Raw genomic sequence first — 23,571 nt, 5'->3', positions numbered from 1 at the left:
TACAAGTGTTCTTATGAATGAGAGAGACAGCACACACCTCACCTCAGGGCCCCGCCCCACTCAGGGGTCTTGAACTTGACCCACCATGTGTTTCCTGGCTTCCCACTCTCCAAGATGCTTTTAAACAGGCGAGTTTGTCAACACATTCCTTTTGGGTTTGTGTGTGTGTGTTTTGGGTTGGGGGTTAGGGGTATTTGTCTAGCAGTTCATAACCAGAAATCTGCACCAGGGGGACTAGTATCTTACTAGCATTTGAATTTGGAAGTCTCTTAATGGGTCCCTCCAAAATATTGATGGGTGTATCATTAACCCAACACAGATCTATAATGAGACCCCATTACAGGAGCTGGCTCAGCCGCAGGGCCCAGAGCAGGCATTTCTTTAGAACAGCACCACTCACGGACAGAAGATGCTGCTACGAAATGCTATTCAGTGAAGAGAAGACTCAACCTTTTCAGATAGCTGAGACAGTTTCTTTTCTAAAAGGAAGGGTAAATTTGAAGCCGCTCTTGTTGTTTGAGGGAAAGAAAGCCTCCGGCCATGCCAGGTTCTCTTTTCTGCCTGGCTTTCACAGCCCAGTGTGGGCCTCAGGCTAGCAGTACATCTTTTGGTGTTGGTTCCTTTTCCTGTTTGAGAAGGGGGCTTGCTACCTCTTCCCTTTTAAGCCCATGCCCCTCCTACACAGAAGGCTCCCTATCTGAGGTACAAAACCAAAGCCCAAGTTTGAGAAGTCCCCAAGCTTTGCTCCATAGCCAACAGCCTGTTTGTAAAACACCATATGGAATTAAAGTTATAAAAATGTCATATATTCTGAGGAGAATGCGGAGGTGTTTCACCTTGGAGGGAAGTCATGGTGTGTGGTAGGAGAAGACAGCAAGCCTTTGGGTACTGGTTACTCACTCATTCAGATTGAGTGAGATGGGAAAATAGGTTTATGTTTCTGCACACTGTGCCTTATGTATTATTCATTACTAGAAACTGATTGCTTTTGATTGCATGCATCCCCATACATGTGGATTGGCAAGCTACATTAGTGGTCAGGAGTATTCTATGAAGCATCTTTTTTTTCTTCAATCAAATTAGCAGTAATTTAACTGTTTCATTTCTCTACATTGGACAAAGATACAGAAATGTAGGAATGGAGAGTTAAAATAGGTAAGATTTAGATGTGTTCTTATTCAAAAGGTAGAGAGCTTCTTTGTTCTCTTTGTCACCAGGGCAGGCTGGAAAAGGCTCCAGGACATGTTCAGTAGCTAAATCAGAGATTTTGAAGAGCCCTGGCTGTTCATAAAGTCAACAGTTCCCTTCGTATCTCTACGGGTCTTCTCAAACACTAAGCTTTGGGCTTGATCTTTCTGTGACTCTGCTTGCTAACTAGTTCATAATACAACCAAACATTAGCTCCTACCCCAGACTCCATCTGACTTTCACTGAGACTTCTTGAGGGTAGATGGCCTCCAAACTTACATCTACCAAGCAGGCAAAAGGAGAACCAAAGTGTTTAATGAAAGGTGATATGCTTTGAGCCCAGTCTCATGGAGTGTTCTTCTTGACTAGTAGTGGCTGCATCTCTTTCAAGCCTGTCAAATATACACCTCCTCAGGCCCCAACTGGGCCTACTGAGCCCAAACCTCTGCAGCTGAGGGTCATAGTCTGATTCAGGCATCACTGGAGTTTGCAGGGAAGAAGGTTAAGAGCATATACTATTGGTTGCGTGACCATGCATGGTAACAAAGGTACTTAAAGTACTGGCAAACCTGTGCTGGAGCTGGTCATATTTCTCTAGTAGAGTGTTGAGGAGGAGCTAACCTATACAGAAACTCTTGGAACAGTCACAGGGAAAACTCTTCTGACAGCAGAGTGGTTTGTACTAGGTGAAGCTAAAAGGCACCTGTTGGTATTTCCAGCATCTTGGAATATGATTGTCACTAAGGTGAAAATCTAGCACAACCAAGTGCTATCCAGTCAATTATAGTTACCAATTTATATAGTTATTGGCCACTGCTACACAATTCCATGTATGTGCCAGCCTGCATGCATATATGTTTGTTCTGTCTGTGTGTGTGTAACACACACACACACACACACACACACACACACACACATGCACACACATAGTAGTGCATTCTGATTTGCAATACTCTTATTTCCAAATTTACAATTCCTTTTCTTCCTTTCTAGTGGTAAAAATTTAAGTATGTATCTTACGCAAAGAAAACACAGAGTGTCAAATATTCTTCCCTTTTAGTCTCCTCCAAAGTTGGACTCTCCTTGTTGTGTTGAATTTACCAGAATTTGAATTTTGTTTTGTATCATAACTTACTACTAAATCTAGACCTGTACATGGCAAAGGAATGTGTTACAAATCTGCTTATTTTGAGTGAATACATTCTACTTTATCAAGAACATTCCTTTTCTAGTAAAATGGGTTATGGCAAACATAACTGTTTCTGACAGGGTACGATGAGGTTCTGCTACAGTCTGTCAGGAGAATGGATTTGCAGGTACCTCCTGCCCTTCTCTGGAGGGAGTGACGGAAAGGCCTGCCAGTGTTTTACCCAGTGAAGTAGTACCAACCTGGAAGGCACCTTGGTAGCTGAGTCACAGGAGGGAACATATGGGGACAGATGTGTCCACAAACTGGAACATTCCAGGTCTTAGGAATGTCAGTCGGCCAACTGTAAATTCCAATGTGATTACTTTTTTTAAATCAGTTAGCCTTGTCAATTGGTAAAACAAACAATCACACCCTAGCCTGGAAACACATGGCACTCCTCTGTCTTTGCTCCAGGAAACCTCAAACATCCCACAAAATGGGATCTGGGTGGTAGCTGAGAACAAAAGAGTCAACAGGTGCTTTACAAATTGCATCTCTTTGGATCTGAGAATTTTTGTTGGTGGTGGTGGTGGTATGTGAGTTGAATCTGCCATGTCAGAAAGAAAGTCCAAATGACCCAGGTGGGATGACTGTGGTCAGGTGTGTGGTGGTGGTGGTGGTGGGGGTCCTCATTTAGCAGTACCGAAAATGTTAGCCAAGGCCATCTCATCTCAACTCTGCCAGAGTATGATTAAGAGGATCAGATGCATCCTGTTTGGTTTGGGGAGGGAATCTTTCATTTTTCCAGCACTTGGGCTGGAACCCTTGCACATGTTGGGGAAGCACTCCAACACTGAGTGAAAGGCTTAGACCTATAAAGGGAGGCTACACTTTACAGAGGGGACAGTAGACAAAGAAAGATGTGCGTTACTAAGAAGTGAATAAATGTGAGTCAGAGAAGAACCACACGTATGAGTTCCTAGATGCTTTGAGGTTGTGCTGAATACCCACAGTTTAAGTCCTTTGTGAAATTTCTTACACTAATTGTATAAATACATGTTTTCCTGGTTCATTTTGTTTCACTATAACAAAATACCCGAGTCTGGTATTTTACAGAGAACAAGAGATTTCTTAGTACACAGTTCTGGAGAATGGGCTGTCCAAGATCAGGGAGCCCTAGCTGGTGAGGACCCTTCGCTATGTCATCTGGGGTGGAACCTAAGGAAAGAGAGTGCACACATGAAGAGAGAGAAGGGGAACCTTATCCTCTGATCAGGAACCTTCTCTGGTGACAGGATACCATCCATTCATGAGGGGGAGGAGCCCTTGCAATGTAATGACACCCTGAAGACCCTTCTCAACGCTGATGCATTGGGGACTTTGGGGGACACCTTAAGACTGTATAGGTGTATGTGACACCATCACACTGAGCACAATATTCTCTAGAATGGGTGTAATAGGGTCAAGTCAGGAAGGTCTTGGGGTTCCACCACAATGAGCCTTACCAGGTGCCTTTTTGTGTGCACCCCAGGCACCCTGACCTGGGATGTAAGGCCAGCTCATGCCTTCTCACCCCACTGCTGCCCTGTTTTCTATATGTAGCCAACTTCTGATCTTTAAGCACACTGGGCCTTGATCCCATACTTATTTGAGCAGTTGCTTGGTATTTTCAGCCTGTACTGTGGACATTTTTAGACTTTGCTTTTTATAGATGGGAATGGGGGGCTGTGGAGAATGATCCTATGGTGCACAAGCCAAAAACCACTGTGAGGAATTCCTCATGATGGAACATTCCAGAGGAGCTCCTTGACAAAGGCCGCCTGCGTATGTGGCCATCTCTGTCAACGAGCCTTGGTCAAATCCCACAAACAACCCTTCCAAATCAATGGTTTCCATTTCCAATTTACCTGAACTCTTCCGTTTGCTGTGGCATCTTTTGTGGGGATGCAGAAGGCAGAGTGTGGGCATCTGTGTGGAAGGCAGAAGGCAGCTCAGGCGTCAGTTCTTACTGTCTGCTTTGAGATAGTATGTCTTATTTGATGATTTTCTTATACCAGGGTGGCAGATAGTTAGAGATGCCGGCCACCCAGCAGTATATAGGGAAGTGCATGCTCACACACACACACACACACACACACAGAGAGAGAGAGAGAGAGAGAGAGAGAGAGAGAGAGAGACAGAGAGACAGACAGACAGACAGACAGAGATGTCTCTAGTACAGTGTCCTGTGGAACTGTTTGTATATGCACATTCCTGTATCTCATTTAGCCCTGCTATGTAAGTCTCTGTGTTAAGTTACTTCTTGTTTGAATATGAACAACACCGACTGTCATGTTACATACTTGGCCTATAACTGGCATTCATTTCAAGAGGTCTAAGGTCTAGCTAGAGGCCAGCTGGAGGTATATTGTCCTTGTCCCGACTTTTCCCTTCCTCTCCCGTTTCCATACCTCTGTGCCCTCCCTCCTCCTTCCTTCACCCTCCGTCTCAAAGAGACTCCCTCAAAGTAAATAGCTCTCCCCCATGTACCTAAGCCCATGGGTCCAAGAAATTGTGGATTCACCTCTGAACCCATGAGGCAAAAGTGATCCTTTCTTCTTTAAGTTGTATCTGCCAAGCATTTTTTTTTGTCACAGCCATGAAAAAGGGAATGCACTGCTGTCCCTTGCAGAAGACCTGGGACTCTTAAAGCCAAGGTTCCCTCTCTGATGATGAACCAGTGGCTGTTGGTCCGCACTTGCTTGCCCAGTCTCATAAGCATTGAGAACAGCCATGAACTTCATTATCGTGAGCAATGGGCACCACAGAAACAACCATGCTTTCTGAGTGCCCGAGATAACTGTAGTGGCTATGACAGAAACTGAGCTCCCAGTGTCCACTGATGACCATGAACCATTGTCTCAGAGTTTCAATTGCTGTGATGAATCACTGTGACCAAAGCAACTTGAAGAAGAAAGAGTTATTGGGCTACACTTCCAGATCATTGTATGTCACTGAAATCAGGAGAGGAACCCCACAGGGGAGGAACCTGGTGGCAGGAGCTGATGCAGAGGCCATCGAGGAGTGCTTCCTTCTGGCTTGCTCCCCTGGCTAGCTCAGCCTGCTTTCTTAAAGAACTCAGGGCTACCAGCCCAGGAGAGACCCCACCTATAATAGGCTGGACTCTCCTTCATGAATCACTAATTAAAGTGTTCTTCCGGCTTTGCCTACAATGGGATTTTATGGAGGCATTTTCCTAATTGAACTCACTTTCTTCTCTGATGACTCTAGTTTGTGTGAGTTGACATAAAACTAACCAGCACACTGGTGTAAACATAATTTCTTCCACACTATAAGAATTAATCTTCCTCACCAGCTCTTTTCCGCGGTGGCCTCCAATGTTCCTGGCTTCCAGATCCCCATATTTTGCTCTCCCCTTTCATCCATTCCCTTCTCTTTCTCCCCGTTCTCTTTCTTGCGTCTCCATTGTGGACAATGATCTTAAGTGCAGGGCTTACAGGTGTGTGCCGGCATGCTCAGCTCCCCATCATTTCTTATGAACCCCACTCTTTGTAAACAGAAGCAGGAGTCCATTCCAACTCTGCTTGCCTGCCTAGCCACACCCACCCTGCATCTGTCTGAGTCCTATCACACTTCCTTAGATACGAAGGCCTGGCCCACGCCAGGGGGCTCTGTGTCTGGTCACCAGTGCTTTGCCTTCCACCTTGAACTTCCCTCAGGATCTTGGTTCTGGGGAATGCCAGCCAGAGTCTTCCCCTAAGATGACCACGTCCTCAGCTCGCATCGGTACTGGGGCTGTTTTTTTTCCACAAAGCTGTTTGTACCGTCTGTGTTATTTCTGGATAAGGGTCTTCTGTGACCTTGCAGTGTGGGCTTCATGTCCTTCTCCATCTCAACTTCAAAGCCTTGGACTCCCAGTCCCCTCTTGCTGTTTTCCATGAACGTTCTTCATCTCTGGGCTCGGAAGTTGTTGCCCCAGTCACAGGGGGGTAGCCTGTCCACAGGGAACGTGACACATCCACGCAGGGGACAGCTTTAAGGAGGACAAGCTCGAGTCCGCCCCTGCAGACTGCCAAGCAGCTGAGTAAACTCCCCGTCACTCTACCTACTGTTTACACTTGAAAACGATGACAACAGAGTTCCCTTCTGACTCCCAGCTGCCTTGGAAGCAGGAAAAAGTGTGTTTCCCACCAAAGAAATCTCAGACTCTAAACTCAGAAGCCGTACTGACCTCGGACGATGCTGTTGAATGAGGAGTGAATTTTTCTAACTTAACGCAAGTTGTCTTTGGAAATAATCTCAAAAGACAGTCTGTCATTATGGAAAACTTTCTGAATTGGAGTTGATCCCCTCTCTTTGTTCACTGACTATATTTTCTTTGTTAGCTTTCATCTTGGCTACATGATCTGTAGCCATAACCTCATGTTGGAGACTCAATTTCTCAGCTGAGGATGGAGATAACTATACTCCAACAGCGATGATTGTCCTAACAATAAGTAAAGCAAGGTTGAAGAGAGTACTTTGTAAATGTACATTATTAGAATTTGATGCTTATTTTAAACCAGTAGAGGCTGTGTAAATTTCATGAAAACACTACCCAGTGGTTGGGGGTACTTTGCATATATCTAAGGAAATATCTTGGGAAATGGTTGCTAAGTCTAAATGTAAAATTCATTCTTGATTCCTATCTATCCTATATGCATAGCCTTGATGGTATTTTCAGAGATTAGATGTGACACCTAATTTTTATATATCATTTGGATCCTGATTTAATCTAGTCTTATACCTGTCTTCTATGTTTCAGGGCTCGCTAGCCATAATTAAGCTCTTAACCAATAAAAAGCACCACAAATGAAACAATGCAGTAACAAGAATGCCCTAAGTATTGAGATAAATAATGTTTGCAATTTACCTAATTCCAAGGAAGATTTAGTGTGGGAGGCAGGAGGTCTTGGTGAATTTAGGGAGCCTCCTGATAGCTCACAGTCTGTGTCCTTGCTCACTATACTGTGTTTGTACACTCCACGGTGCCACCCAGGCAGAGCAGTGGCTGGTCACACAGATGGGCATGATCTGACCTCCGCGTTCTTTCTTGACAAAGACGCAGGAGGAATGAGGCGCGGGACAGCAGGTGATTCGCTGGGCCATTTTTCCTTCTTTCTTGCAGAGACTCTGACCTATTTTTGTTGGACACCCGGGTGGTGTGGGCCTCAGAAGAAGGCTGGCTGGAATTTGACATCACAGCAACTAGCAATCTGTGGGTGGTGACACCACAACACAACATGGGACTCCAGCTGAGCGTGGTGACTCGGGATGGTGAGTCGGGATTTGTGCCCTGCCAGCCTCTACCCCACAGTCAGTTGCCTTTATTTCCTCTGCAGTTGCAGTGGGACCATTGTTTGTAGCCCAGTCCTTGATGCCAGGGTGACCTTGTTTACTCTTCTCTTGTGACCATACCAAAACCTTTCTCCTAGCCAGGACTTGGAAGCAGGCTCAGGCCATGTCCCTGGAATAATGGAGAGAGAGCTTCCCCAGCTGAGCTGGGGGAGGATCCTGAGGGGAAGACAGGAAGCCTTGTGACAGGCTCCGTTTCTGGTCCTGCTGCACAGTTGAGAAATACCTCAAGAAAGGAAATGTAAATGCTGATGAATTGGAGGACCAGAAGCCAGAGCATTCCTCGGGGTGACCCTGTACTCTGGGAGGCACATTTTGAGTCTGCCTAGCTACAGGGAGCCAGCCAGGGTGGGAGGGAGGATGCGTGGGGCCGCACTCACATTTCCCGCTCGTTACTCTTTTACATGGAAGAATAGAGTCGCCTAGTCGTGTAGCCTTGAGACTAAGGTTCCGTGGAGTAAAGAGGGGTGGGCTTTGGTTTGCATTAAAGGACTCCACATCAACCCCCGTGCGGCGGGCCTGGTGGGCAGAGACGGCCCTTACGACAAGCAGCCCTTCATGGTGGCCTTCTTCAAGGTGAGCGAGGTCCACGTGCGCACCACCAGGTCAGCTTCCGGTCGGCGTCGGCAGCAGAGTCGCAACCGGTCCACCCAGTCGCAGGACGTGTCCCGGGGCTCCAGTGCTTCAGGTGAGTATGGATGGAGCCTTGGTTCCCATGGGGACAAAAGTGCCTTATGGTTACAGATGCTGGATTCCTTCTGCTCAGCAGATACAGTGACTAGTGGAGTGGGGGGAGGAGTCCTAGGAATGGTGTCAATGTTCTAGTTACAGATACTATATGGGATCCCAGGACCCCTCAGCATAGAGCACTGTTATCCAAAGGCTGGGGCTATAGACATCACATCCCAACTCTTGCCTCAAACAATCATCCTTCTTTTTGGTGAGATTTCTACAATTCTTTCTCTTTCCCACAAAATCGCAGAAACACCCCAATTATTTTAATTTTGGGGTTTATATAAGTGTTTAGATTTATTTTATTTTATTTTATTCATGAATGTGTTGCCCACATGGAGGTGCCCATGGAGGTCAGAAGATGGCCTGGGTCTTCTGGAGTTGTTACGGATGTTTATGAGCCACCAGGTAGATGCTATGAAGCAAACCTAGGTCCTCTGTGTATGGCCAGAAAGGTTTCAGACATTTCTTTTCTTCAGATTTGGGGATACTTACAAATATACATAATGAGAATTTGGGGGGGAGGTGGATAAAACCTGTGTCTAATGACAAAATTAATTAATTTCCCTATTCACCTTACATACTTATAGCTAGATATTAATTTTATACAATATTTTTAGTGCACTTTGGTTTGACCACCAACCATCAATTGAGGTTTAAGTTTTGGTGCGTTTCAGATTTCTGGGGGCTCAGCTTGCATGAAGAGGCATACAGTTGTGTACTATGGACTTGTATTCACCAGGACTCTTGGCTGGAAGTGGTAGCCGGAGCCCCTAACATAGATTTCATTGGCTCATTCACCTAGGAAGTTGAGGGTTTCTTGCTTCAGCTTCATTGGGCTGTTGAGAACAGACTGTTCTAGACAGTTCTGTTTCCTGTCTTTCTCATTGGGAGAATCCTCACAGAAATAGTCAAGTTACCTTAAGGTTACCCAGAGTCTCAGAGACACCTTGGCAACCTCATCTTCAAATATAGAGTTCTCTCCCTGGCTGCCTTCAGCAGGAAGCCAGGCCTTGATGCTTATTGGACTGGCTCACACCACGTGTCCAATTCTGATCACCTTGCTACCACAGGACGCACTCTGATTGGCCAAGCCTATCTTGGGTATTCAGATCCATCTGGATAAGCACGTCCGAAGGGTAAGAGAGAGGAAACAGCCCCCAGGGACTGAGGGTTATTCCAAATTTCAGAAGTCTTCTCTAGAACTGGGAGGAGTAGGAAGCGGAGGCTCCCAGAAGCAAGTCCGTAGCTGTTGAGTGGCACTGAGTTCGAGCGTCTGCATTCCTCACAGCGATCCACGTGCTCCCGAGTCCTGGAGTCATGGCATTACTCAACAGCCCAGAAAACAAGTGTGGCATTGACTACCTGCTGTGAGATTCTCTGCCAGAATTTCCTCTTTCTTGCCACCTTGTAAGTTTGGAGAAAACTATCTCCAAACAGTGGGTCTGAGCTTCAGTTCCCACTTCTGTATTGTGGGGGTGTAGAATACCTCACAGGTCGTTCCGATTTCATGAAACACAGCCACACCGCACACCTTTGAAGATTACTTACCTACACCCACTTGGAGGAAGCAGTTGCTTAGAGCATGTTACTGGCATCCCAAGGAAGGAAAATAATTTCTAGAGGCTGTGCTTATTTTTCTGAGGTGGCTCGTTACAACTGTCATTGGGGGGGGGGGCTGTCATTTGGGGAATGAATGCAGCTTCCCAAAGCACCCCACTTTTCCTTGGGAAGAAGTGTCTCCTAAATTTCAGGCTGTGGCTTACTAAGCCTTCTCTTATGTCAGGAACTTGGATGTGACACTTGAGCAGCCACTACCCAGTGAGATAGGACATTTTGCTCCTCCTTGTCATGGTGTTTCTTGGAAGCACCTCACAGCATGGGTGTCCCTGTGTTTGTCATCAGAAACGGTCCGGATCGAGGCCTTAAAAAAAAAAATAAAAACTAGAAAGGACTGCCTGCTTTGGTTTCTTCGCCTGGGGAGGCAGTCTGTTGAATTGAATTAATAGTCCGCATTCCCCTCTGGAGCCTGATGATGTCAGCCTGCAGCAGACTGCATTTGGGAACTGTGGCCAGTTTGGCTCCTCGGACCTCAGACTGCGGAGGCCTCGCTTGCAATGTTGATTGCTTTTTCAAATTATAATTTCACTTGATTGATTCAACACTCACCCTGCCCACCCAATATATAGACCAGTTTATTTTTAATTAAGAAAACATGTTGTCTGTGATTTGGGCTTTTGCAAGGCCCGTCCAATTACTGTTTTCCAAGTTCCTTTCAACTTTTTCTTTCAATCTGATGAGTTAAAAATTAATTACGAATATTCAAGTGGCCTAATTCGTAATGAGGTCCAAGGGCCCCTGTTGTCCCTTGGTCTCTACTCCGCCTCCCAACTCAGACCTCCAAGTTTCTTTGTTCCTTCAGTAGTCCAGGGCTGAGGAACCGGCGCCAAATCCCTCTGGGAAGTGACTTCTCAGCTCTCTTCTCAGAACCTCCAGTGAGATCAGAGGCTACTCATTCACTCGCAACCCCTCAGAGCTCTGCTTTAGGCACTTGGCTTTCTTCTGTTAGCGAACATGGACAAGCAGGGGGCCCGGTTCCTACCCAAGAGAGGCGAGAAATGCAGCGCCGTTTGTAGAGTAGCATGCATGAAACCCTGGTTTTGATGGTATGAACTGGCAATGGTAACTCCCCCCATCATCCTTGACTTTGGGAGGTAGAGGCAAGAGGATCAGAAGTTCAAGTTATCCTTGCCTGCATAGAGAGTTAGATGCCAAGGGCTCTTGGATACAGTTTAAAACTTTGTCTCCCAAGTAAATACATAAAACCCCTAAAACCAACTAACTTGCAAACCACAGGAAAACTGAGAAAGAAAAGAAGGGAGATTTTTCAGAAATATGTCCCATGCTTAGAGAGTAGACATGCCTCTCTCTAGGTTTTTCTTCCAGGCTCCTGAAGGGGCCTTTGTGAGCCAGCTCATCCTCAGAAAAGGTGCCGTCTGCAGTGCGGCTCCAGTCACTACCCCACTCTAAGTCTTTTGGGAGATTCAAGGAAGAGATGGCTATTCTTCGGTTGTCCGTTTCTTCAATAGTTTACTCCCAGGGCACTGACACTTCTCCCCAAAGCCGCCCTGTCTAAAAGCAGCCCACCAGGGACATCTTGCACCTGAATAAAGACATTAGTGTCATTTATCCAATCACCTGTCATCAGAATGAAACATGACAAGGATCTATTTTAGGAACTGAGCTGTGGATTCCTGAGACAGCCAGATCTGCCGATCGCAGACAGGTGGCCAAGAGCTCACCTACTGCCTCCTGATCCCGGCAGCACCACCCCAACCTGCTCTAACCTAACTTCAGGCTGGACTTGGCAGGCACGTGCACCAGACGGTGGGTTTGTGGGGGAAGTCTCCCCTCGTGGTGTCTCTCCTTCTCTACAGGAGTGGTGGACGTTGACTGAGTTGCACTTCTCCCACGGGCTTGTCCAGTCTTTGTTTTTACACCTGTCTGACAGTGTTGGGCTAAGTTGCTCCGTGGAGCCCAGGAGGGAGGAATTCTCATGAATTTGGCGATTGTTTTCCAGCCCCAGTTCTTGCCTGTCTTAGTGTGCTCAGTGCCCCTATCCTAGCTCCTCCAACTGTAGTCTGAAGTCTTTGCTGACTGCCATTTTCCTCTTTGACAATATTTCTCTTGGCCTTTGCTATTCTGTCTTGTGGAGGCCAGTGATACCACTTGCCCAATCTGTTATGAGGTCCATGAATGGATGGCCTCGACAGATGATTTCCTCTGGAAATTCCTTTCCTTTCCTTTCCTTTCCTTTCCTTTCCTTTCCTTTTTCCTTTCCTTTTTCCTTTCCTTTTTCCTTTCCTTTCTTTACTTTTTGCAAAGAAGAGGTTTTCCTTGTTTTCTTTTGGTGGTGCTATGCTTCGAACTGGGACTTTGTGCATGTTAGGCAACTGCTTTACCCCTGAGCTATATCCCTGTCTTCACTGTCACTTTTACCAGGTGATGTGTAATTGTAGTTGTCTCTCATTCCTGTGCCTATGAAATAGCACAGTGCCCACAGGACCCTGAGCATCCTTGGGCATGAGTCTGTAATCATTCTATTGCTACCTGGGAATGAATTCTTCTCCCATCTCTTTTCCACCCACCTGAACATACATCTCTTAAGACCTCTTGGGAAAGTGTGGGTTTCCAATGTGCTGTTAGTAGCTCTCATCTCCAGCCCCTTAGGTTTCCCCATGGGGTCCATTTGTATGCTTTGAGCACAGGAGACGTAACCACAACACGTCTTAGAAAACATATCTTCAGTTTATTAGAACGTTCGATCTCGTGCTGCAGAGATCAGGGACCTTCGGTCACAGATTGAGGGTCACATCTCACAGTGTCCCTGGTACTTCGTCTCTGGCTGCTGTAGATTGAAGTTGAGGGCATCAGCCTACCATGAGCGTCATGGCTTCTTAGAAGTTTCAAAAGGAGCTGAGGCCTGGGTCTGTAAATGCCAACATTTTTATTTTTCAAAGGAGAGAGGGATTTTACTTTGTCATTTTGAGCTTAGGTTCAAGTTCTAGAGCCTGAGCTTGGCTTGTAGATGGCTCAGCTTAGGAAGTCTTGTGTGGTGTGCTAAATGAGACCAGTTCTTAACCTCTTATAGACACGCAGGACTAGGTGTGGACTGGTGACTCAAAAGCTGGAATCATTTCAAAACCTACCTTTACCACACTTGGCTCTTACTATTAGATTGCTTTAGGATAACAGTGGTCTGGGGGTGCAGTAGACTTGCAAGTTCCCTTCTGCCTCCTCCCCAGGTTTTCCCTTGTGAATTGGTCCAGACCAAGCATCCCCAATCCAAAAATTCCAAAATGGAAATACTTCATCTGAAACCATCTGAGCATTCTATCAACACACAACACACACACACACACACACACACACAAAGAAAAAATAAAAATATGGGTTTTTTTGGTTTGGTATATATATATATATGTGTGTATATATATGCATATGTATGTGTGTATGTATGTATGTGTGTGTATGTATATATCTATATATATGTGTGTGTGTGTGTGTGTATGTATGTATGTGTGTGTATGTATATATACACATATATATGTGTATATATATATACACACATATATATATCAAAGAAGTTTAACTTAGGAAGTAGGTACAAGTATCCAAAAATCAAAATTCAAAATCTGAAACACTTTCAGTCTGGCCCCAAACATTTTGATTCTCAGCCTCAATAAAGCAGAATCCCAGAGAGTTGGTGGCGACCAGCCATGGCGAGGGTCTGGGAGTCAGGGAATCCCTCAGTCTAGGAGGGGACAGAGAGAAAGGAAGTTGTGTTGAGCTCAAGGAGTCTCAGTGTTTATTGGAAACTTTGTCTGTTTTTAAGGCATGTAAAGAGATGAAGGTCATGTATTAAGTGGCGAGTATGTAACCTCAAAGTCCTAGACCAGCGCTGGCCTGGGGCCTTCCTGTGGCCTCTAGTACTGATGGCATAAACAGAATGTACACAGAAAGTCAAGCCCTTCTGGGACCTGGCAAGAGGTTCCTGAAACCAGGACTCTGCACCCCCGAAGGTCTCCTGCCCTTGGCCTAATGAGGTAACACAAGGAGCTGGCACCTCCCGCATGCACCTCATGTTGTTCACAGGTGGGGTGAGTAGGAACGAGAGAGTTTCTTCTTCTGCTTTTGATAAGCAGGGCTTAGATAAGGCAAGGACAGCCAGGCCTCTGCAAACAGAGGTGTCACTTGAAGTGCTACTGCTTTGTTTTTGCTCTTGACATTTGAAGAGAAAGGGGGAATAAGAGTAGGTATGCCCTCTGCAAAAGAACAAGAGGACATGAACAAGAGAGAGAGAGAGAGAGAGAGAGAGAGACAGACAGACAGACAGACAGACAGACAGAGACAGAAGGCAGACAAAGACAGAGACAGAGAGAGACTATGAATTATAGACAGACAAAGACAGAGACAGAGAGAGACTGAATCATAAGCAGACAGACAGACAGACAGACTTGGGTCCTCAGCAAGTGCCTTTACCTGCTGGGCCTTTTCACTGTTCCTACCCTCCTGTCTTGAAGCAGAGAGCCACAGAGGATGGTTGAGGGCCAGGTTTTGCTTGCTGTGTTAAGCTTATAGCAGCCAGATAGTCTTAAAGATGGGTTTGGACCCTGGTACTAGGTGCTCATGGCAACATGTCCCAAGGCTGCCTAGGCATCCTGCGACCAAAGACAGACTTTGGCTCTATCTGGAGCTATGGTCTTCCTGCCTCTCATCCTCCAAGGCAGCCCCATGGCTCTCCTGTGCTCAGATGTGCCTGTGCAGGGTGGTTCCTCTTCCTCCTGATGGTTCTGAGCTGGGGTCTGGAAGGAGCTGTAGCACCTTCTCAGTGGCAGTGCTGGTGATGTCCCAGATTTGTGCACGGGACGCCCATGAGTCTGACACCATGTCCATGGGCCCTGGTGCTGGCCTTGGGGCTATAGTGGCTCTGTGATTTTGTGGTTTTGTTTTTGCCTTTACTGCTATACCTTCTCCTTTCTCTGCCCCATTTGGACAAAGCTGTGATTTGTTTTGTTTTCCTTTTCTCCTATTTAAGTGGATATGTTCTTATTAGATTTTAGCTGCATACTTTAAAAAAAAAAAAAAACTGGCCTTTCTCAGATTCCTCTTGTAAACAGATATCAAGGGTAGTTGGGGTAAAAAAAGAGAGGGTTTTTTTTCCAGCCATCTGTCAATCTGTAAAAACAAAACACACAAAAAATTGGGTCAGCCATCATCCCACATGGAACCCAGGACACCCACCCCTGAGCTCCAGAAACAAGCATTGCAAAGGTCATTGACCTCCACAAATATTTATATGCTCTTTGCCAGCCCTCACCATGGGACTATAAGGAAACACAGGCTTGGCCAGCGAATATCTGTAGGAAAGGAAACAGAAGTATTGAGTTCCTGCTTTTCCTCTCTCTGGCCCCAGTCCTTAATAACAAAAACGTCAACGTCTGGCTGTAAAAGAAATAGCTTCTCTTTCCAGAAAGTTCTCTGTGCTGAGCATGGAGGGAGTTGGAACCAGGGCACATCCACAGACAGCTGGGGTGGTTGGGAAGGTTGATATGAAGCCCTTGGGTTGTCATCCGTGGTATGTCGCAGAGAGAAAAATTAAAATCTAGGGGTGAGGAAGTTGACCCTGTCTGTGTTCTGACAATAGTTTTCAAATACTGACCAAGTGGCCTTTAGTTCAGTTCTAACATAAGCCAACTCATTAGTGCGAGGTCCTCAGCAGATTGCCCTGCTCTATTTCAGAGACCATCCCCAAGGGGAGGTCTGCAGGCCACCCATACTTGACCTGGCTTTCCTACAAGTTGAGATTCTGTGCCCACTCTTTCATGTTTAGTTATGTTCTGCTTTTCCTCTGTATTTATGATTGGCATTTTGTTATAAACTCAAGAATAGCAAAATCAGTGATCTAGAACCAGGTGGGGTAGGGGTTAGGGTTTTGGAGTTTCTGTGTCCTCTCCATGTGCACCGTTCTCTCAACAACATCAGAACATATACATATCTGGAAATGTCACTGAGCTTGCATGAACCTCGGTTTTTATTTGGTAGCTCAGTCCATTTGGTGTTGCTATAACAAAATATCTGCGACTGAGTACTTATAAGGGAAAGCTTATTTTAGCTTATGGTTTGGAAGCTAAAAAGTTTGGCTTGCTACATGTGACAAAAACCTCAGATAGTGTCAGTAGTATAGAAGACAGCTTCACATTGGAAACAGGACAGAAAATGATAGCTATAAAGGATGGTAGACATGGAGTGGCCTTGCTTTATAGGAATCTACTGTCACAGTAACTGATCCAGTCACTGGGAAGGCATGTTCCACCTTGTGAGGTGGTTCCCCATGATATCATCACCTCCTACCAGGCCCACTCTAGCTCCACCTGCCTAACTTAACTGAAGACCAAGTTGCCAGCATGCAAACCTTTGAGCAACATACCATATGTGAACCATAAAATATGGGATTTTGATGCTGTGCAAAATCAAATTATTGGTCACATGATTATATTCAATCTCCAGAGGTGACGCAGGTGCAGAGTTCCATCCTCTTATCATACACTGTTTTTTTTTTCCTGTGACCAGCACCCATCTTGAAGCTCTCTAGGGGCCTACAGTGAGGGATATAGGTGTGTGTGTGTGGCAGGGTCTTGTTATTGCAACAAAGACACTTCTATCTGGAAACTTCAAGGTTTTCTATGCTCTCAGCTAGGAAATAGAGACAAAAAACAAAAACAAAACAAAACAAAATTTTAAAAACATGATATATGTTTTTAGACAGGGTACCACTTTGTAGCCTTGACTGACCCAGAACTCGCTATGAAGTCCAGGCTAACTTTGAACTCATGGCAAGTGCTCCTGCCTTAAATTTCCAAGGTTCTTAAATACTGGCATTGCAGGTGTGTTCTATCATGCTCAACCTATACATTCTTTATTATTTTACACTGCTGCTATCTGCTTGACCTATAAAGGAAAATTATTTAGAAATCTCTGTATTTTATAGGCCAGTGATTCTAAGATTGATCTAAAAGATTTTGAAGGATGTTTGGAAGAAGAACAAGCCAGAACTAGGCTGATTAGGGGCTTTCCAGGTGAGATCCTAGGTAGGGGATCATATAGTTGACAAGGACATCTGCAAGACTGTATGGGGACTGCCGGGCGGTAGTGGCGCACGCCTGTAATCCCAGCACTCTGGGAGGCAGAGGCAGACGGATTTCTGAGTTCGAGGCCAGCCTGGTCTACAAGTGAGTTCCAGGACAGCCAGAGCTACACAGAGGAACCCTGTCTCAGAAGGAAAAAAAAAATGTACGGGGACACTGGAGCCTTGAAATCTTTAAGAGACTGAGTTCATGTACCTAGGTGACAGGAGAGGAAAGAGAGATCAGAGGCCCAAAGGAAAGTGAGGAGAGCCTATAGCTGGGTATAAAATTTTACATTAGTGGAGTTGTTCTTATGACATTTAATATTTGAATGAATATGGTTTTTGGTAATTTTGCCATTAATCTACTTAACCTTCCTTTTATTTCTGTTACTTTTGAGAATTTTTTTTATCTAATATAATATACTGTAATTGCACCAGATTTTGGCATCACAGGAATTTATTTATTTTGATTAGGGCACATTGTGCCTTTTTATTTAAAGACGCTTATCTTTTTTAATTCTAGGAAATGCTCAGAGTCTTTAGGTCTCCAAATATCACTTTCCCCCTATCAGAGTTGTCTGGAATTCCTAATAGACTTATGTTGGGTTTTTTATTTTATCTTCTATGTCTTTTTATAGTCATCGTTTCTGACCATTTACTTATATTTGAAGAGGTTTCTTTAAATGAATGATCTGACTCTACTCTCTTAAGTTATGTCTAGTGCTTAGGTCTTTCATTCTATTTGCAATGCTTATTGGTTTTTATAAAGTTCTACTTGCTTCCTCCCTTCCTTCCTCCCCCCTTCTTTCTTTCTTTCTGGCTTTTCATATCCACCTGTCTTTTCATATCTGCCTGCTCTTTTGCCGTAATGTTCTTGCTTTAGTATTTCCTACCTTTCCACTATTTTTCTTTTGTAGCCTTCTCTAGAGGTTACCCTGACCTGCAACCCATTAATTCATGTGTCCTCTTCAGTTTTTTCCATTAAAGGGTTGTTTCCAGCAGGAAAGGCTTGTCTGTGCACAGTGGTTCAGAGTGAGAATCCTCTATACCCTGCTATGAACATCCCTCCAGAGTTGCTCTGAGCTTCCGTCTCATGGAGACTTGAGATGGGGGAGGGAGTTCTGCAAGGTCAGGCAGGCAGGGGTGGTGATGGAGTGGATGTGAGTATATTTAGAGCCAGTAAATATTTGACCCACATCTCTCCTCCCAGATCACTAGCCTCATTTGATATTGTTTCTTTACAAAATTGTGTTATTGGAATTCTTTTTTTTTTTTTTTTTTTTTTTTTGGTTTTTCGAGACAGGGTTACAGGGTTTCTCTTTGTAGCCCTGGCTGTCCTGGAACTCACTCTATAGACCAGGCTGGCCTCGAACTCAGAAATCTACCTGCCTCTGCCTCCCAAGTGCTGGGATTAAAGGTGTGAGCCACCACTGCCCAGCTTGCTTCTGATTAGGGGTTAGGAATTCCAAGACATAAAGTGTGAAAGTCTAGTTCAAATACATCCACGAGGTAACTCATTGGTTTGTATAGTTGATTGACAAAGGCAGTGTCAATCAACTATACAATCACACAAGGTAGTATGTGTGTGATCTAGATTCTGTATCTCTTCTAAACCATATTAGAGGAAGAATCTTCCTCCAAAAATTGGCTCTTTGCCCTCCTTTCCTTCCCTAACAAATGCATCCATCTGCCCTTTAAAACCATAGCTCTGAGCTCACTGGTTCAAAACCCTTTGGAGACTTGCTTCATGCCTCTAATCAAAAGTCCACATCATCGCTGGCATTCCAAGTCATTCATTTTTCCATTGGATCTCCTAACTTTGTACGTCCTCCACTGCATTCCAGCAGAACTCTTCTCCACCCCCATTGTCCCTTCGACAAGCTTCAGGAGAATTGACCCAGGACCCTTGACCATGCCATTTGTGTTGAGTTGTATTTGAGCTACTTGAGCACATGTCGCTCACAGCCCCGTTCTTGGAGGGGCTCTAGTTCTTGGAGGACATAGCTATATGTGATTCATCTCTCTGTTCCCCATGTCACAAGAAAGCTGTTCCAATCGGCTGGAATGAATCAAAGTGTTCCTGTGTCTCCTGAGGAAGCTGTTAAGCCAGACCAGGGGCTTCTGAATCTCAGGTTCAGCAGATTGTTTGGGGGAACTGCTGACTTTGGAATGAGTGTTTTAGGGCACATATAGATGGTTCATCCCCAGCAACGAGGATGGAGCCCAGGAATGGCTGGAGAGCATGACCTCACACTTTCCTCCATTTCTGGGCCTCGGGTCGGCCCCAGATCATAACACTTGTTCAGGACATTCTTTGGGGGGTGGGGAGGCAGAAGCTACCTCCACAATCCCATGCCATATCTGGATCATTCACATCTGAAATAGAGTGAATCCTGTCTAGTGCAGTCACCTGTGAATGACTGTGTGTCATCTTTCAAGTCCAGTGGAAATCTCCGCACATCGCTCTGTAAACCCTGCATGAAGCAGATTACACAACACACATCTGTTGTTTGAATGTGCCCATTAAACCAACAGGGTACCCAAGGCAGACACAAGGTGGAGCGTGTCCTAAAGCTCCACGACCTCTCTAGCTCAGTGCCAACTTTCTCATCTTAATTCCTTCAAAGCCTAAGGGGATTTGAACACCTAAACAACTTTCCTTTTGAAACATGATTGGAAAAAAAATTAACGGTTAATTTCTTCAGCGGCTCTAAATTTAGGTAAACAACTGGGAACTCAACTGAGCTGTTGGTGGACCGTGTGTGTCAACAGTTGTCCTGAGCCTCATCCATTGCTGGCATGTGTGAGAGGGAAAGTCTCACGTAAGGAGGAGCAAACGAGTTAACGAGTATGTCTTTTTATGTCCCCCAACAGACTACAACAGCAGTGAGTTAAAAACAGCTTGCAAGAAGCATGAGCTTTATGTGAGCTTCCAGGACCTGGGATGGCAGGTGAGTCTCAGGGTAACGAGGGCTTTAAGAGGTATCTTGATCTTCCTCACCAATGGCTGCTCCCATCAGCTCCCTGGAGCTGTCAGAGCAATGCAAGGAGCCCTCCAAAGTTCAAGCTGCTGGGGTTAAGACAAGAAAGCCCAGCCTGCTGATCACACCCTGGCTCTTTTATGGGTTTCCAAAGCTTTGCGACCCTTTAAACCCAAGGGCTACTTCTGTCTTACCTCGTTCTTTCAAAGTCCAAGGAGATTTATTTATTTATTATATGTAAGTACACTGTGGCTGTCTTCAGACACCAGAAGAGGTGTCAGATCTCTTTATAGATGGTTCTGAGCCACCATGTGGGTGCTGGGATTCGAACTCAGGACCTTTGGAAGAGCAGTTGGTGCTGGTGCTCTTACCCGCTGAGCCATCTCTCCAGTTCAGGTGTCTTTATTTGTACATGTGAGTAACTTTTATTTGAAACAGGATTACAAAAAAAAAAAAAAGTGATGAATTTCTCCAGTAGCTCTAAATTGACTCTGCCCCTGCGTGGAAGAACAAGTTTGGCCCATACGCCAAGTCCAGCTAGATGTGATGAGAAACAGGAGATAATAGTATATTTGTATGTAGGTGACATGACTTTGAAAGGAACATAATGGGACCCTGCAGAAGATCCTTTGGGTCCACGTCCACATAACAGATCCTGACTTCCAGTGTTTTAATAGACCATGTTTCAGCTGTATGTGTTCAGTAGATCTAGTGCTCTGAGTTTCAAAATCTTTCTCTGGGCTACAGTCTCCTCTCCTCATTGGTGGCCGCAAAAGCTGCAGCTCCTGATCAGCCCCACAGTGCACTGTGCTAAGCTAGGATGCTCAGTATGTTAGGTATACTGTAGGCACTTTCAAATGGCATTTTTTGGGGGGTGTAACCAAGGAGCATCTGTACTTCAAGTATTCACCAGCTCTCGTAGTTCGGGTTTTACTGCTGTGAGCAGACACCATGACCAAGGCAAGTCATATAAAGGACAACATTTGAGTCTGGCTTACAGGTTCAGAGGTTCAGTCCAGTATCATCAGAACATGGCAGTGCCCAGGCAGGCATGGTGTAGCAGGAGCCGAGAGTTCTATATCTTCATCTGAAGGGTGCTAGCAGAATACTGGCTTCCAGGCAGCTAGGATGAGGTTCTTTAAACCCACACCCACAGAGACACACCTACTCCAACAAGGCCACATCTTCTAATAGTGTCACTCCCCGGGGCAAGCATAGACAAACTATCACACCCTCTCAATTCGAGACCTAAGGGGTTCATAGCAGCTAAGAGCCCATAGAAAGACTGGAAGTTCTAGGGTCTGACCAACAGGCTCAAGCTTCACTTGAATGTGAACTTGGGCAATTCCCAAAACTCCCTGCATGTCCCTGTATTGTGCACCAAGAACAATGCCTTCTCGTGGGACCACTGAGGATGCAGATGCTATAGGGTTGCCTGGTGATTCTTGACTGCTTCCTTTTGCTCTATCTCAAGGACTGGATCATTGCACCCAAAGGCTATGCTGCCAACTACTGTGACGGAGAGTGTTCCTTCCCACTCAACGCACACATGAATGCCACCAACCACGCCATTGTCCAGACCTTGGTGAGTGCTCCGACTTGGCTGTAAATGGGATCGAGCCTAGATCCGGTGCCATTTCTAACTGTGCCCTCCCACACTTCTCTTCTGGAACAGGTTCACCTTATGAATCCCGAGTATGTCCCTAAACCATGCTGCGCACCGACTAAACTGAATGCCATCTCGGTCCTTTACTTTGACGACAATTCCAATGTCATCTTGAAAAAATACAGGAATATGGTCGTGAGAGCTTGTGGATGCCATTAAGTTGAAGCCAGTGGTTGGGGGAGGGGGAGGGGATTCTGCCTTGGATTTCCTAACAACATCTGCCTTAAACCATGAGAAGCAGCACAACGGAGCCGGGGGACAGCACCTAGAAGCATCTCCTGCTGGTGCCTTAGCCCAAGGAGGATTTTACGGTCACCTCACAGATGACTTTCCCTGTTCATAACTGAGCAGTTGCTGGTCTGTAGGAAGCTGGAACACTTACAGTACAGGCCTGGAGACCGCAGAAACATCATGTTCGCCCTCCCCCCCCCAAATCCCACCCAGGCTAGTTTTAGCGTTTAGATCTAGCTGTTTGTGGTCTAAGTAGAGAGTAAACTTGAAGGAATATTAAATATCCCTGGGTTTGAAAGACCAGGTGGCTCCTCAGCACCCAGCCCAGGGAGATTTTGCAGATAATCTGAATGGAGGGGAGGAGAGCACTCTATCAGGTCCCATTCCCAGCAAGGGCAGCTCACACGGGACCTGCAGCCTGGCCATCAACAGGCTTTGTGGAGATGCCTCCTGTCTACTGTTGTAGTAACATGTTTTGTGTTGACTCTTGGTGATGTGAAAATGTCCTAATCTCAATCAAAACAAGCTGTAGCATCTCCACACCATCGTCCTCCCTTCCTCACAGAATTCTTCACTAGAACCCAAAGTTGAAGGACATTCTTTGTGGCAGAGCCCCGGGGCATCTGCAGTGGCCTTCACTTAAACCATGGAACAGCAGAATGCGATCCTGCATCTCTTGGGCAGACTATGACAATGACAAGCACGGGAACATCGGGAACGCTGGCTCCAACGTCAGCTCGCTCTCTGACTCTGTCCTTTGCCTTTTCCCCACATTAGCATTCCGCAGCTCAGGCTAGAGTCTAAAGCAGAAACCCACAGAGGGAAGGGCCCCGCCTCTAAGAATGGCTTTGTCAAGGTGAGCATGCTGTGTGTAAACCAAAACCACCGTTTCCTCTTGTAGAAAGACTCAGACCGAATCTTAGAATATTTTTTCAGTGTCTTTTTCACAATCATGTACCGGGAAGCCAATTTCATACTAAACTGATTAAATAATACATTTACAATCTGTAACTGTTTGTACTTACAGCCTTCTTTGTAAATAGAAACTATAATTTATTGTCTATTTTATATCCATTTTGCTGTAACATTTAAGCAAAGACCAGACTTTTTTCTTTAAAAAAAAAAAAAAAGTTTATTTAGAAAGTATAAACCAACTGTACCACTTTGAGTTTTTTCTTTTAATACAAGACTCATGATGCAAAGCTGAGGCCACCGTGAGTCGGGCCAATAGAGCTGCTTTCCAAGGACAGCTGGGACTCACACATGATTAATAATAAACGTTCCTAACGGGCTGGCGGGGTGCCTCTGCTCCTGATGCGTAGGAAGCAGACGTGATCTTGTTTTGAGTCTCCTGGCCACACGTTTTATGCCAGGTGTTGACTTCACCCTGCTCATGGAAGGTGGGTGAAAGGTCTGGAAACAGTGATTCTGAGAACAAGGCAGCCAGAGGCATGGCACAGGCTGCATCCTTGCAGAGTTAAGTTGCAGCAGTGTCTAATAACCAGGAAGGCGGGAACCAGGAAGAGCTGTGCGACATCCAACCTTGGGCTTCCTAGGCGAG

General features: G+C 45.5%; 1 protein-coding gene across 1 annotated transcript in view; it reads left to right on the top strand.

The window, feature by feature from the left end:
- Window positions 1–23,021, top strand: part of Bmp6 (bone morphogenetic protein 6) — a 158,221-nt gene extending 135,200 nt beyond the window's left edge. The window contains exons 3-7 of the mRNA XM_052157612.1: window positions 7,485–7,633; window positions 8,202–8,399; window positions 20,007–20,083; window positions 21,588–21,698; window positions 21,789–23,021. Coding sequence (XP_052013572.1) covers window positions 7,485–7,633; window positions 8,202–8,399; window positions 20,007–20,083; window positions 21,588–21,698; window positions 21,789–21,938 — 685 coding nt within the window. The 3' untranslated portion in view covers window positions 21,939–23,021. The remainder of the gene's footprint in view (window positions 1–7,484; window positions 7,634–8,201; window positions 8,400–20,006; window positions 20,084–21,587; window positions 21,699–21,788) is intronic.
- The last annotated feature ends 550 nt before the right edge of the window (window positions 23,022–23,571 follow it).

The sequence above is a fragment of the Apodemus sylvaticus genome, chromosome 14 (assembly GCF_947179515.1).
Source record: "Apodemus sylvaticus chromosome 14, mApoSyl1.1, whole genome shotgun sequence".
In the NCBI taxonomy this organism is placed as follows: domain Eukaryota; kingdom Metazoa; phylum Chordata; class Mammalia; order Rodentia; family Muridae; genus Apodemus; species Apodemus sylvaticus.
This window is presented reverse-complemented; position numbering and strand designations above follow the sequence as displayed.